At 43.2% G+C, this 15,610-nt stretch overlaps 1 protein-coding gene across 6 annotated transcripts in view; it reads right to left on the reverse strand.

The window, feature by feature from the left end:
• The window catches only part of unc5a (unc-5 netrin receptor A), a 260,234-nt gene that overhangs the window by 12,956 nt on the left and 231,668 nt on the right, over positions 1-15,610 (reverse strand). For 4 of the 6 annotated variants that reach the window (XM_075481123.1, XM_075481119.1, XM_075481122.1 and 1 more), the window contains 5 exons: positions 11,218-11,445; positions 10,217-10,516; positions 7,408-7,495; positions 6,780-6,948; positions 4,456-4,689 (listed from right to left, as the gene is read on the reverse strand). In XM_075481123.1, the coding sequence (XP_075337238.1) occupies positions 4,456-4,689; positions 6,780-6,948; positions 7,408-7,495; positions 10,217-10,516; positions 11,218-11,445 (1,019 nt within the window). The remainder of the gene's footprint in view (positions 1-4,455; positions 4,690-6,779; positions 6,949-7,407; positions 7,496-10,216; positions 10,517-11,217; positions 11,446-15,610) is intronic. The other 2 variants (XM_075481124.1, XM_075481121.1) reach the window with 1 other exon arrangement.

Below are 15,610 nucleotides of genomic sequence, written 5' to 3' on the forward strand. Positions count from 1 at the left end.
GACATTCAATTAAACACCCATTTAACCCTGGGACATACATTTTTACAATCAAACACAAACAGACATACAGAAACATTGACAAAGAGTCAAATGTATGAGCTGCATTACATGAAGACGGATACAGGTCGTTTAGGCCATTGGCGTTTAGGCCCCCCTGCAGTCATTTAGGCCGAAAGAGGAGTCGTTTAGGCAACAGGGAGCAGTCGTTTAGGCCAGGCTACCTGAGCAGCTGAAATCTTTATTATTGTACATTCGTTATTATAAGATATAAGTCAGCTCTACTGGTCTGTCTGGGTAGCCTACATATCTATGGTAAATTATTTAATAACCAACTTTAGTGTGGAAACGTTTTTTTTATTTAATAAAATGATGATTTATAAATTCATAAAATTGTGGAAATAATCATCCGCATTGCCACATTCATTGGATAATAATGCTGTAATTTATTTTAATTCTCACAAGCCGCGCAAATCTAACGGGCTTCTAAATAATTACAGCATTATTGTCCAATGAATGTGGCAATGCGGATGATTATTTCCACAATTTTATGAATTTATAAATCACCATTCATTAAATAAAAAAAACGTTTCCACACTAAAGTTGGTTATTAAATAATTTACCATAGATATGTAGGCTACCCAGACAGACCAGTAGAGCTGACTTATATCTTATAATAACGAATGTACAATAATAAAGATTTCAGCTGCTCAGGTAGCCTGGCCTAAACGACTTCTCTGTTGGCCTAAACGACTGCAGGGGGGCCTAAACGACTGCAGGGGGGCCTAAACGACTCCTCTGTTGGCCTAAACGACTGCGGCCTAAACGCCAATGGCCTAAACGACCTGCTCCCCATGAAGACTATTGGAGTTGATCTGCTGTTTTAAACACAACATCGGAGATAGAAAGAAGAAAACTATCAATGTCTGTGGATTTGGAAGTTTGTGGCTGTTAAATGTTAATCTGTATACCTAAGAATGATAGAGGATGGAAGAAAAGTCTACATCCATATGATGGCTGCTTCGTGGGGGGGGGGGGGGGGGGGGTTACATGTTTGTAACCACACTTTTACCTTGAAGGAAACGGCTGAAGTCAGAAAAGCTGGAGCTCATGGGACTAACAATTTTGAAGGAATTAGCTGATAAAGTTCTGGACTAAGTGTGTACTAACAGTCATTCGTATGTTTTAAAGGACATATTTTTTAAATCCATCCAAAACATCAGGAGATAATACAGAGTCCCAAAGAGGTGGACTGACCACGGTCATGCCAATGACATGGTTAAAAAGAGATCCAGAATTTAATTACAAACTCTGTTGTATAATGAGCTTATTATGATCTCTAAACAGCCTCCTACACAAAAACTGACTTGTATTTCGCCCTCTAAAAGATTAATCTGACAGATTGTGGGTGGTTTTTAAATCATTCTACATGTGTTCTTTTTAAACTGCACAACAACACTTGCTTCCCAAAACACAGACATGTAGGTGTATGGGTGAAAACTCTTAGTTATCAATAGACACAGATATTTTTCATTATCAAAACATATTCCAACTCAGAAAAGACACCTTTGTTGCCACCTTTCCAGTTAATTAGATGTTGGTGATGGGTGTTGAAGGCTTGGTTCACTGCAGGTGTTTCAGTTAGTTGTAAAATGGCAGAACATCAGTAATTCTCTCTCACTGGTCTTGCTGGGAACAACCAAGAGCACAGTGAGGGCGCTACCAAATGGCGATTATGTCTCCTCTGCTGCTGTGCCAGCCTTGGCTGGGCTTACCAAGAGTGGGACACACATTAAATATTAACCTAATTGGTCCCGACAGAGCCCCACTAACATATGGCATGCATCAGACGGAAATGTCACCGTTTCCCCAGAGCTCCCGTACACTTAGGATCAAAGACAATAACATTGGTTCTAATCTGCTGTAATAGGGAGATAAGAGATTCTATGGTTCAGCATGCTCAAGCACGGCAGGCATGCATGTGTGTGTGTGTGTGTGTGTTTGTGTGTCTGTCATTCTCTCTGATGGAAGCTTGTCATAGGAGATTGACAGCCAGCGGCAGAGAGACAAGCTCAGCCCCCTCTCTGGTTTCTGCAGTTCCCCTGCTTCTGAACAGCTTTTTTTCCTGTCTCCATCAAATGTAAAGCCTGTTTAAATCATGGAAATTTGACTTCTTGACTCAAACACAAGGTGCAAACAGTGCAGGCTGCATGAGCCGATATAAATTTCACACGTGTTGAAGGTTTACTGTATATCAACACAGACACTCCACTGAACCACCCCCTGTTACTACACCACAGTTATATACTACACTTAAGTCTAATAGCTGCCATAGTGAAAGTCTTATCATAAATGGTGCATTTTGAAGATGGTGATTAGTGATTAAGGCCCAACCTCTCCAGGGAAGTTTAATCTCCACTCAAAGTAGTGAAAGCACTTGCTAAATGAACTGCTCCCTCCATTATAGTACCAAGAGCAGCGTGGAGTCGTGATTACTAAACAGTGACGGCCACATTTTAAATCACTCGCTAAAAACTACAAAGCCCTGGAGAAGCCGTGGCTTACCACAGGACCAGGTTGTGTGAGAGACGGGGAGCTAATGGACTCGAGGGTGTCGAGGGAGGCGCAGCGTATGGCAGCACAAGTACAGAGATAAACAAGCTCAGATGTCCTTTTCCTGGCTAAGGGAGATGGAGAACAGTAGAAGAAGAGCTAGCTTTTGTGCACAGGAACCCTACCTGCATCCAACACAGGAGGCACAAGGTCACAGCAACAGGGACACTGCTGCACATATAGGTTTAGGAAATCATCCAGTTTTCACTGCAGGTGTGCAACATTCAATGTTTATTTCTGTATTAGAACGTGCCAGCCAGCAATTTCATACAATAGCTGTAAGAAGCAGAACTCAGCCACAAAAAGACAAAGATAGGTTCTGTTATCCCCACTAAACATTCAGAGCCTGTGCACGGCTTTCATTTCATCATCATCTCCTGGAATGTAAAAGTCCCACAGCCATCCATAGATTGTGCTGGAGGTGCACTATTGCGTGAGGAGGTCAGCCATTACAGCCAGCTAAAGTGGATTCCAGTGGGAAGTGGCACTTGTGGCTGTGGGTGGTGTCAGAGGAAGAGGAACAGCTTTAAAGAGAGACAGAGAGGTGTGGAGAGCACAAGAGGGAGCACTGAGGGTTGCTGGGAAAAGATTGGGACAGACTCTCCTTTTAATTTACTAATTAACCATGCAAATGAAATCTTAACAGGCTACTCAGAGGCAGTTCTCGGGGGAGGGAGCAAGGCATTAGTGCCTGATTATACTCCGTCCATGTGGAGGGGAAAAAAAGGGAAGTGAAATATGCTGCTGAACAAAGTGATGGGAAACTTCTTGGCTTATGGCAGCCAAGCAGAACCTCTGATGGCATGAAAGTAATGAAACATCTCTAGGCATGCAAAGAAAACACACACAAACATGTATTTTTTCACTCGAGGGAGACATGTGCACTCCACTTATCACACACCCCTGCATATTGTGTAATCAGGACTGTGGCATTTTACCATCCTCATGTTTTACTCCAACGTATCTGTACAGATCACACTAAACGTCTGATATGACAAAGAATGCTATTACATATAATTGTCGACCTATCACTGGGCTGATGTTTACTTGTCTTCAATCAGCCTAAAAGAGCACACGTCACCCCTCTGTTCGTTGAGCTCCACTGGCTGCCCTTAGTCGCCCGCATCAAATTCAAGTCACTGATGTTAGCCACCAAAGTGCTAAATGGAACAGCTCCCATCTACTTGAATGCTCTCGCAAAGACTTACGTCACGACTCGATCACTCTGGTCGTCAAAGGAATTGTCGTCTAGCTGTGCCGACACCACCATTCATGGTGGAATGACCTGTAGACTGCTAAAAGAACAGGGGCGTCCCTTTCTATCTACAAGAAACTCTTGAAGACCCAGCTCTTCAGAGAGCATATCCTATCCTAGCCCTGTACTTCCCTACCCCCTCTGCTGCACTTTGTCCCTCTATGCTTGCACTCTATTCCTACACTGTCACCTCTGACAGAGCCTGACTCGTGGTTTTCCTTCTATGTAGCTTATTGACATATTTGACCCCACAGCCATAAGGCGTTTTGACAGTGACTGCTGACATGTTTTTCTCAAATTTATTTATTCATGTATTATTATTATTATTATTATTGTTCTAATATACAATCATTGTAAATATTAAACATTTTTTGAGCTACTTGACTATTTTGAATTTCCCCCTCTGGGGGATGAATAAAGTGTTTTTCTATTCTATTCTATTGTTAGCTTTGATGTTCGCTGTAATGTTATATTCTCATTTGTAAGTCGCTTTGGATAAAAGCTTCTGTCAAATGCATAAACATAGCAAGTAGGTGCAAACTCAGGCTTCAGAGGAAGTAACAGGCACTGCTACATTTGCCACAACTTACCTTGAAGACGTCCTGTGTGTCGTCCATGCAGTACACCCTGATGTTGTACTCCAGAGTCGAGCAGTATGCGTCTGAGAAGAGCATGAGTCTGAGGCGCTTGGCTGCGCCCATGTGCAGGGACTCTCCCACCAGGGCGAATGTACCCAGCTGCTCTGAGAACAGCCTGCACGTCTCAGTCTCGAGCTGGCAGTAGTATGGCTCCGACACCAGCTCCTCACCCATCAGAAGGACATCCTGGAGGAGGTGAGGGGGGGGGAGGAAAAACACAAGGTGTGGATGGAAGGTCAAGCACCCAATTTATGTTCGAAGGGAGTGTAATGTGTTTGCCTCTGTGCTCGATGTGTGTATGTGCAGGTGCGTGTTTGTAAAGGGCTCGTTTGGAAAGTGCTGCTGTACAAAAGAGCCCAAACTTAATTCTTCTTGCAGTGTGACATCAAAGCTGAAGGTCTTTAAGGTACGTTTCTTGGTAACAGTTCACATCAGAGAAAAGGGGAGTTTTTTTCTTGTTTCAAATTTCCTTTTCACCACAGTACAGTTTATTACATACTGACATAAAGACGCACTTTCCCCTCGTACAAAGACACATATCCTATAGAACACCATCAATTTACTTAATAATGCATGAACGAGGTACTCAATTGACATGAAAGGAGACTCGAATAGATTCCTGGCAACAATAGATGGTTCTGGAGAAATAAAAGACCCATGGATGTGCAGTGATTATTGGATTATTAAGGTTTCCGGAATTTCCTTCCATGTCTGTTAAAAAAGGTGACAGCAACTTGCCAATTATTCTTGAAAACAACATTATTAGCTGATTGTAAAAAGTGTAAAAAAATCCAACACTCAGAGGAAGAATCAATTAGTTATTCAATTTGCTATGGGGGCGACAACAGATTTAAACATGTTGGAGAAACAACACCTTGAATTTCCTGGCGTTGTTACAAAGCTGAAGTTTCGTATCATAACAGCATCATGCTGTTAACATCCCGTTCCATCACAGTACAGAATGTTTTTTTTTTGTTTTTTTTAATGAGATAATTCCATCGCTCCCTTGGCTAATTCGATGAAGACAAAATGGACCCAAGGTGACAACATTTTCTCTAAAATCCCATCATGCCAGTTGACTGACTCTTCCCATTAGCCAATCATGCTGAAGAGAGCCTTCTGCCTGCCAAATGCCCAGTGAGCCCCTCTAGGATCGATTCAACCAGACACAATCTACATCAATAGAATTAGTATTGACACAATTCATTTGCAATGCAACCACAATACAGTCTCACTTTTTCATCATCTTAATATTTCTTCAAAGTGAAACCGAGAGTGAGGCGGCTCAATTACGCCACTGTGTACTCCTTCATTTTCCTTCTGCATGTCTGTTATCAATCTTCACCGTCTTTCTTCATGTCATCCTTTCTTGCCATTTTATTTTTCCCACTAGATCTGCAATAGCTGCTTGTCTCCCCTCCCCTCTCATCCGTCCCTCCTTTCTTTCTTCTTCCACTGTCTGTCACACTCTGTGGTTCTTTCCAGCCTCATTCGCCCATCCACCTGGCGCTTCTTTACTGTGCTGGCCACGCAGTCAGACCGTTGGGCTATATTTGGTCCAGCTGATGATTAAAAGTGCTGGTCTAACCTCTGCCTCAGACAGGCCAATCCATCCCACAGACACCCCACCGCTGCCACTGGGGGAGGCTGAATAATTTATGCACAATATCGAACATGAAAGAAGACCTACTAACACTCTAAAGCCCACCAGCACCCTTTCCAAATCTCTCTGAATTGTTGAGATGGGAAAACTGCCTCAAACCGCATTTGTTTGTGTGCAGGTGTGTGTGGACACGAATGGTTCTTCCCAACTCTGCACTAGTGCCGTCCAGCAGTTCTGGTTACTTTTGGATTTCAAGGTTAGAAAAATTGGGAGGGAACTATGTAATTGGAAGCTGCAGTCAAAAATGGTCAAGGAGCACTCAGAAGAGTACTTTGAGGATCAGTAATTTGCTTAGAGAAATTCTGTTTTGAGAAACATGTTGCCTAGCAACTCTTGAGCTGGAGAGAGCCTGAGCTCTGAGGCTTTTGTTCCAGCCCAATGAGAAAACACCTGATGGTCAATATAATTTAAACCCTGTGGAGGAGTGCTGGGCCAGATCTACCTGCAATATACAACACTGAGTGCAGTGCAGTGTGTATATCAAGCCACGATCGGTAAAAGTTTGTACTTTTTACACAGAGGCACTCAGTAAGTTCAGTTATACTTTACAGATTCATCGACTGACTTTGTCTTTCTGCAAGGGATTTGTGTTTGAGTTATGAGGCAGTCTCACCTCCCAAGCGCCCTCGTAGTTCTGCTTCTTGAGGCGGACGGCCCAGTTATCAAGGCATGCGTCAAAGCAGTGGTCCATGCTGAGGATAACTGGCCGGCTCAGGACCACCCCAGGAGGGCCACAACTCACAACGGGGCTCAGGAGGGTCTGGCAGCCTGCCAGGGGTAACCTACGCAAGGGAGAGGTGAATGAACCGAGATGAAGCGCCTATATTCATTGAGATATTAGTGAGAATTTACTGGTGTCTTGAAAGCAGGATATGATTCTGTCACCTCTGCAAATTATCTAACAGCTGTAACAGAGAATAATTAAAGTCTCCTGGACCCACTGAGTAGCTGGGCCAAGATGTGAGGACTGAGCAATAATATAACACTGTCACAGCGGGCTGCAATGACTGTGCCTTGAGAGGAGGAATGCAGCAGGCAAGATAAACAGAGCTTTTCAAACAATTCATTTAACTTAAATAGTGCAGATCCTGTTAAAAGGCTATGTTATTTATTTACAGCCCTCCTCTGTGGTACTGGCACACACTCTTAAGCTTTTCCTAATGGAAAAGCAGAGCATCAAAACAAACAGCCTTGTAGCATTCAGGGAAGACTGCCAGTTAGACAGTGCTAAAGAGACCCACCTTAAATCTTCCTTCCTCTGAACAGTGAGATAAATCTCATATATCTTTCCTCTGGGGATGGCCTCGGGAGGAATGAGCAGACTGATTCCTAATGCAAATAACAACAAAGGGAGAAAAGGGGGGGGCGGAAGCAAGAGAAGGACAGGCTCATTTGTTTTGACTGAACAACGCTTTTGTCATCTCACAAAGGAAGTCAGCCCACTCGACAAAACTGTACGGCTGCAAAAACAAAAAACAAATCTATTCTGAAGGTCAGAGGCAGCCTCCTTCAGGTGCAGCAGATGCAAATCTCTGCTCTGGCGGCAGCACACGTCCCAACGGTCAACAATTAGCTGAGACAAAAGCACACGCTGCATCGCAGTTTAAATGTCCTCCATCTGCCACCAAGTAGATAATTGAGACCATGGAACAGACTACTCCAGGAAATTTTCCCTTCCCCAGGAGAATGCAGGAATGCACATCAGAGAATACAGAGAGCTGCTGAAGTAGTTTGAGTGCCGTGGCATTCATGTTGTGATTCCCATGCCCAAATTACCCACTCAGAGTGCTTTTTAAAATGTAGGCCAAATAGTGACTATGCAACGCTATTTTAACAGTGTCTTCAATGTAAACTGGGTCTGTTAACCATAAGAAAAACATCTGTTTGAATCAGGTGAAGGTGCCTGAATGCTCACAGCCTTGTCTGAGTCCATAAAGCGTGTTTTCAACGCGCCTGCTCTGAAACTGTGATAAATCCTTCCAGTGAATGCATGCAAGTGTTTTCTTCCTCCTGTGTCCCTATGAGAAGATGGTGCCAATGTGTGGTACAGTCAACATGACTTTGAGTTAATCCATGCATAAAATATCTGTAAGAGACAGAGAAAGGAAACGCACACAGAAAAGGTAAAGTAGTGGCAATGACGACAGTAAAAAAATAAAAAGACCTTTTCTTCCACAAGATACAGCCGTGCTAGCATCAGCTAATCCAGACAACCTACAATGAGCCGAGTGGAAACGCCATCCTTCAGTATAATTATATAAGCTCCATACTTGGCTACTGTGAAAATGGGGAACAAAATGGGGGAAGGATGATGATAATGGACTTTAAAAAAAAAAAAAAATAGCTTGTGTCAGATTAATCTTCACTTTGACCGTCTTTATTTCTGTTTCAATGCTCGTAAAACACAACTGACATTTGTAGACACTCACAACTATTTCAACCAGCTTTGTCATTAGTCAGTGGGCTAATTGGAATAATTGTTCAAGGTTTCATTCCAGGGATTCTTCGGAGTATAACATTTTTGGCACACACTCATTTCATCTCGTCTCATCACTACCCTGAACGTTCATTTTAACTATTCATGCCGTGCTGTCTAGATGTAGGTTACTGACAAAGCGTTTTACAAAATTATGCATTTCAGATGCCGCAAAGCAAAAACCCGACTTTCTGTGTGATTTACCTTTTTAGGCCAGTATTACCTGATCTAACATACTGGGCTATCAGTTACAGTTCACAGGGCGCCTCAGGTATTAATGAGTTGAATAAACAAAGGAAAACATTGCAAACAATTTATCTAAATCAGCTGGCTAAAATAAGCCTTTTGTGCATTATTGAAGTCCCATCTTAACCCTCTCGTAGTCATTTACTCCCCAGACAGAAGTACTACTTGTATCTGCTTCGTATGAAGCCCTTAAACACTTTTATGTGTGTTTTATCCTGGTGGAAACCTTTTAGGAATCCCATACGTAGGAAGTTTAAGGCTGAATAAGACAGTAAGATGTTTATAGGACTCAGCTGTTAGTGATAAATTCTCCTTGTTAACGTCCAGTCAGACACATTAAATTAGGTGTAATAAAGCGAATAAAAGAGCCTTGTTCTCACAGTATATCTCAATATAGTAGAAGATAGTAAACTGTTAAGATGATGCTTGTTTATTTGAAGTGTAGCAGCCAATAGGACAGCTTACAAATGATCAGCTAAATCTCTGTGCCATTATCCTACCCAGGCTTACAATGCAGTAAGAAGAAGCATGACTGAATAAAACTACTTTACCTCTACGGCCTAATTCATGCATTGACAGTTTTTTCTCCATTTTCATAAATCATATCCGCATACACAGAAATGGTCTCTAAGTTGGTCTCAGCTCTTAAGACAAATAAACTACGAGCTGTAAATATAAAAAATCTAATCCCAGGGACTGACATGTAGCACTTTGCTGCTCCTTATGTGTACAGTGCAGTCATCTTGTCTGGTGTCAAAGAGCTCACGGAGAAATAATAACAGCAATCTACTGAGTGCCCTTATACTTGACAACTGGATTTCCGGTGGTGAACAATTTTTGGACAGGAGGAAAGAATGTGAGCTTTTATCAGCCCAAATGAGATGATATAAAGGCATCCGCAGGGTCAATCTAACTGTGAACCAGACAAAACAACCAGACTGAGGCTGTTTGCAAAGAGGGTCTACTTCCAAATAAACTCATTTAGTAGTGTTTGATGGTGGGAATGACAAATGGATTTTCTAATGGCTGATTCAGGAATGAATTGAAAAGCTAAACTACTGTAAAGTATTCTAATTATCATTAAGAAAATAAAGTATAGATTATACCATGCCAGTATACATTTTAAGATAAACTATAAATCTGCTGAACTTGTATCCAACAGTAACGCTGCAGCATTTCCACAGTACTTATCCCTTTGCTACTCAGGAAATCCCTCTTAGTACTGGGCTGCAGAATGAAAACACCAAGCATACGAAATACATATCAGTTAAGTTCAGTCAGTGGGTGTGACTCACAGAAACCTTAAGGAACCTTAATGAAGTACCCACCTGTGCTGGGGATTGTCAGCCTCCCCCCCAGGAAGTTGAACGTCCCGTACGAGGTGTTGGCCACATCGCGGGGGAGTGTTTTAAAGTAGCTCTGAGTGGATAGCCTGCTCACAAAATCAGCAGGATCTGAGTTTAGTTTGCCATTGTGCAGAGAGTGTGAGCCATTTGGGAGCGGGTCCAACAGAGGCCCGTTGGACATTGAAAACTTCCCAGTGGCCTCATGACGAGAGCGCAGGGTGCCTTGGTAACTGGTAGTGGTAGTTGTCAGATCAGGCTGGATGGTGAGCAAATGGGAGTTCTCTGTTTAAAATCACAAAAACAGAGACAGACAAAAGCAAATGTGTGACTCTCCAAGAGGGGCAGGTGGAGGGGGGCTGGTGGGATTCTACATCACAGAGACAGACCTCACACTCTCAAAAGCTGTTGCAACACACACAGAAAACTGAAACAAACACAGAAAAAGGCACATGGTTCAGAAAAGAGAAAATTAACGCGCACACATGCTTGACAGTACACAAACACAAAGTGCACCCAAACCCAGTCAATTCCAGCCCCCTCCCTCTCTATATCTGTCTATTTAGCAAGCACACAATCAATTCCAAATTGAACTAAGATGCATCTTGAACACATAAAGGCTTGTTTTTTACGCTGAATAACTGGCACTGCAGCCCAGGTCCAGTCTCCACCTCAGACAGTTTTATTTCTATTTCTCGCTGTTAAACCTCAGAGGCTCCGCACGGGCAGTAAACATAGTAAGTACATTTTCTTGACAATGAGGTGGCGGCGAAGCATAATGTTTCAGGCAGGCAAATAAACAGCTTGTGCACCACACACGCACACATCCGTCATAAATCTTTCTTGGACCACAAACACACTGTAAACACATTCAAACCACCTCCACAATCACAAACTACGAGGTTCTGTGGTACACGTAGTTGATGGCTGCACAGTCACGGTGGGAGGACGGACAGACGAGGGTAAAACAAAGAACAGTGTCCTACTGCTGTGGGGAGGCCTGCGTGGCCGAGGTGCCCACACACCTGGCTTGCTGGGCTTGATGCCCATGGGCTGGAAGCCAGTGGTGAGGATGGAGGAGTCCGCCACATCAGCATCCAGGCCCTCCTTCTTGCGCCGGTAGACCAGGACGACCACGATAAGCAGCAAAGTCAGACACAGAGCCACCGCCACCATGCCCACGTAGAGCGCCACATCCTCGGCCCCACTCACAGCTGCATAGAGAGCACAATGAGAACTTCATAATCAAGAAATCTTCTTTTTGGCAGTGTTATTTTCTTTGCAAGGGTCTAACTTGATCCTGCTATTTTAGGTGGATGACGTTATGTCGGACTTTTTGATACAAAATGTGGATAAATCAAATGTTGGATAAACATCAACTTCCAAAAGTGGGACTACCAAAAGACAGTTTGGGTAGTAGATTTTCATCGCTACCTTACATCACTTCATACAGGATAAATATATCTTAGGCCAGCATGTTGTTTCTCTCTATTGTCTTTTTCTGTCGATGTAACACCCCCACACGAGACAGGAAGAATCAAGCATTTGCTCATGAAACTCGAGCACCTCTTTATGAATATCTCTCTAGTTAAAGCATAGGAGCGTCTACCTCTCAAAAGTACAGTATGAGGATGACAGCTAAGCCCAGAAAAACATCAATGTATGTGTGTGTGTGTGTGTTTTGGAGGAGAATGGGATTTGCTCCGGCTGTCTCTCTGGGCTGGTGGAATTTTGTGGTGGTGGAGGAGGCTCCTGGGGTCTTTGTGGAGGGCCATTGTGCCTGGGAGCCATGGGGGCGTAGCGCTGTCAACTGAACACAGTCAAGGAGGGGATGCATTGAGCAGCTCAGCTTTGAGCGATGGAGAACAACAGCAAAGGTTAAAGTGCTGCAGGCTGGCGTGTGCTGAGTTGACAACAAAAGGAGGAGGACAGAAGCGGGAAGAGCAAAGCAAACGTAGCAGAAGGAAAATTAGAATTAAAAAGACTAACAGGAAAGCAGAATGTGACCGTGACTGACAGCATGTGTGCGATTTGCATTTTAAGAATAACATGTCCGTAAAGGTTTGTGTCAAAATGAACCTGATTAACATTTGATTCATCATATTTTGATGAATACTTGCAGACGCTCATGTTTTGTTTCTTTTCCCTATCATTGTGTTATCCAACTGCTTGACAGGAGCTGCACAGAACTTTGGAAACATCTATTTGACACATTTTAATTGGTGTCAGTGAATCTGTGACACAAGAATGGCACAATTAAAGTAGCAGAGCGGTATGAGACAAACTTTCTTAAAACAGTATCTTTTTTTTTTATCTCTGCAGTTCTCATATCCATTCTTCAGTTTATACCGTTGCGTTCTACTTCTCCCTTGTAAGCTCAGTGTCTTTGTCAAAGATTTACCAACAGTTTTTGAGACTAAAGCCAGAATCTATTTCATGTGTGATTATCTCAGTATAATCTGATACTTTAAGTGGTGGGATTATACTCAGCTAACCTCTATTGGAGCTCTGCATAATGCCAGAGATCTCTTGACAAGTAATCAATTGTGAATGACTGGCTGAAGATAAACAAGATCACGTGTTCTGTTCTAAGCGCGTGTGCACAAATCACACTTGTGGCATGAGGAGGCTTGTTGAATAGATACATCCTCCTTGCACCTTTGATATTGACCATTCATGTATATTCCTCTTTCCTCTGACTCCTCTTTCTGCATATCTCTCTCCTCAGCGAAGCATAGAGGTGCTTAACTGCAAGCAGCCTTCCACCTCTTACAATGAGCTCCAGAGGGGAAAAAAAGGGGGGGGGGGGGGGGGGGGCGGGGGGGCTGAACCTCTTGTTAAAGTTCCCAAATCCAATTGTCTTGGTGAGTCACAGGCCGGATGACGCTGTGATATTTAGACTTCTCAGGTCTACTGTGAAATGTGCAGTCTCACAAAAGACAAAAACAACACCCGTCAGCAAGGAGACGGGCCAGCTTTTCTACTGATTGGGTAAACATAGCCCAACATTGGCCGGCTGCTGTTTACTTTCTGAGGGCACATCAAAGACACCTGGCTAACCTCAGATGCAAAGATCCAGTATCTCTACACTTGCTTTCCCCTGCGCACACCATTCTTGCAAGCAGACAATAAAGTCAGACAATCAGACTGCTCCCCTCCCCCTGTCTTTCTTCCTCTCTCTCCTCCTCTGTTCTGACTGTAATCTCTGATGGCTTATCGGAGCATCACTGAGTGAAGTTTTATCTGACCCACCAGGTGTCACAGTGAAACGATCCCAATGCTCATTGCAACTGCCTTCAGCTCCTCCTGGCCTTCGCTCATTGATTTCCATGATGCCAGCCAATAATTGAAAGGACATCCATCAAGCTTTAATTGACATAGCTAATCAGGTTTTATAATTGGATGGGCTCTACTTTAGTCCCTCTCCAACGTGCCCTCTCTTTTCACACACACTCTGTCCCAATTTACATCTATTCTTCTCTGTCATCCGTCATCCCATCCTCCATTTCCATTTGACTTAATTGCAGGCAGAGAACTTCTGATTCTCTTTGTCTGTGACCTCTCGTCATGATTGACACCTGCCTGCCGATAATCTGTAGATGTGATGAGCTTTTTTTCTGAGATGACCGCAGGCCAATTTCTGTGCTCCCCTCTCCCTGAAATTTCACTTCATCTCAGACTTGCTCCAGGGCTGGCTGGTTAGGGATCAGTTTCTGACTTCAGATGGGCCAGTATAATTTATCTCCTCTGAGGAAATGTATCTGTCCTCTGCTGAAGTTTGAACTCTTGCTGTATTGACAGTCAGCACAATGTCCACACCTGATAGTCCCCTGCTCTTTCTAGTCCACCAGCTCTTTTCTCTGTGCTGCTGATAAATAAGAGCTTTGGAGCCTCCCGCGCCTCTTTGCTGCACATTTATCAGGACACCAGAGAATATATTTCATCCCATGGCCAAACCCAGTCACTCACCTGAAGATGAATAACCCTGGAGTTCTTAAGGTCAGGGAAATATGGCTACTAAAACTCTCAAAGTGAACGTGACCATTACTATCTCCACAATACAGTTGTCCCATCCCTCAGCGGGTCCTGGTGAAATATGGCCCAAAATAAATGTTCAGCCATTTTTCACCCTGCACCATGACCCTGCTCTTGCAAACAGACGCATGACGAAAGCATCAGCTGCTTTGAACAAAATTAGACGTCAAACTTTAAAGCAAACTGAAGACAAACTGGTTTGATGTGCTTTGCACAATCATTAGCGACCCCCAAAAATTGAATGCCACTGAAAATTAAGTTAATTACCTTCATTACACACAATAAGCCAAATAATTGTTTTTATGTTGTTCTAATTTCCTGTGCCTCACAATACGAGCGCTATTATATTTCCCCGCTAAACTTCTATGCCCTCTAACACCTGTCTGCCATTTTGGCTTTGGCACGCTGCCCACACATTAATCATTTCCCTGTGCTGATTTTGCATGGCTACATATTGTGCTTCACTTGTTTGCTTTATGAAAATGATCCTGCTTGGATTTGATCTGTTTGCTTCCAAGCTGTAACACAAAGCTGGGGCTGTGCATTGACTCTCATGTGCGCAATGCCCTAAACAATGACCTCATCTAACATATGTCATTTCTGGCTTAATGAGGGAGATTAGAGATGTTCATGAGGTCCTGAAAGCTTTCGTTACATCACGAGTCTCTATGCAGCTGTTTTGTTCGATTACACTGGAAGAGAAGGGAGTCTTTTGTTTCAGGAGGAAGTTTTCCATCTTCGGTAATAGCCTGCAGACATGGTTGAAGTCTGGGAGTTGCTGACAAGCCAAAACCGTCTTGCTGCTTTGCTTATTTTAATACTTCACACAGCAATTGTCTATGGAAACACATCTGCTAGGAACAGATTGGGACAGGCATTCTTCAGAGGCCAGTGCTTCACTCTGCACTGTCAGTGTAAATACCAAGTGACTCTGTGTGTAAGTGTGTGTGTGAGTAACAATGACTGGCATTTTTGTGTATATATCTTGCCTCTCTGAGGAGGAGCGGCTGACCTTTGATGATGGGCCGACTAAGCTTCCTGGTTCACTGCACCAGCCAAACTCAGCTATTGCCTGATATACACACATTTGCACAGACATACCCACTGAGTGCTAACACATATACATAATGCAACATTTGCATCCAGTGGATCTGAGCAGATATTCTGCAACCCTACCCCACGCTCCACCCCCAATGCATCAGTCCGTTTGATCACATCAATCAGTGTAAGATACAAAATTCTGTTTATTAATTCACTTGCTCATGTCAAATGAATTCCCATTAAGACTCCAGTATTTACCCAGTATATCAGCCAAAGATTACAGTATTTATAGCATTTTCTATT

This window comes from Odontesthes bonariensis, chromosome 13 (genome assembly GCF_027942865.1).
Source record: "Odontesthes bonariensis isolate fOdoBon6 chromosome 13, fOdoBon6.hap1, whole genome shotgun sequence".
In the NCBI taxonomy this organism is placed as follows: Eukaryota; Metazoa; Chordata; class Actinopteri; order Atheriniformes; family Atherinopsidae; genus Odontesthes; species Odontesthes bonariensis.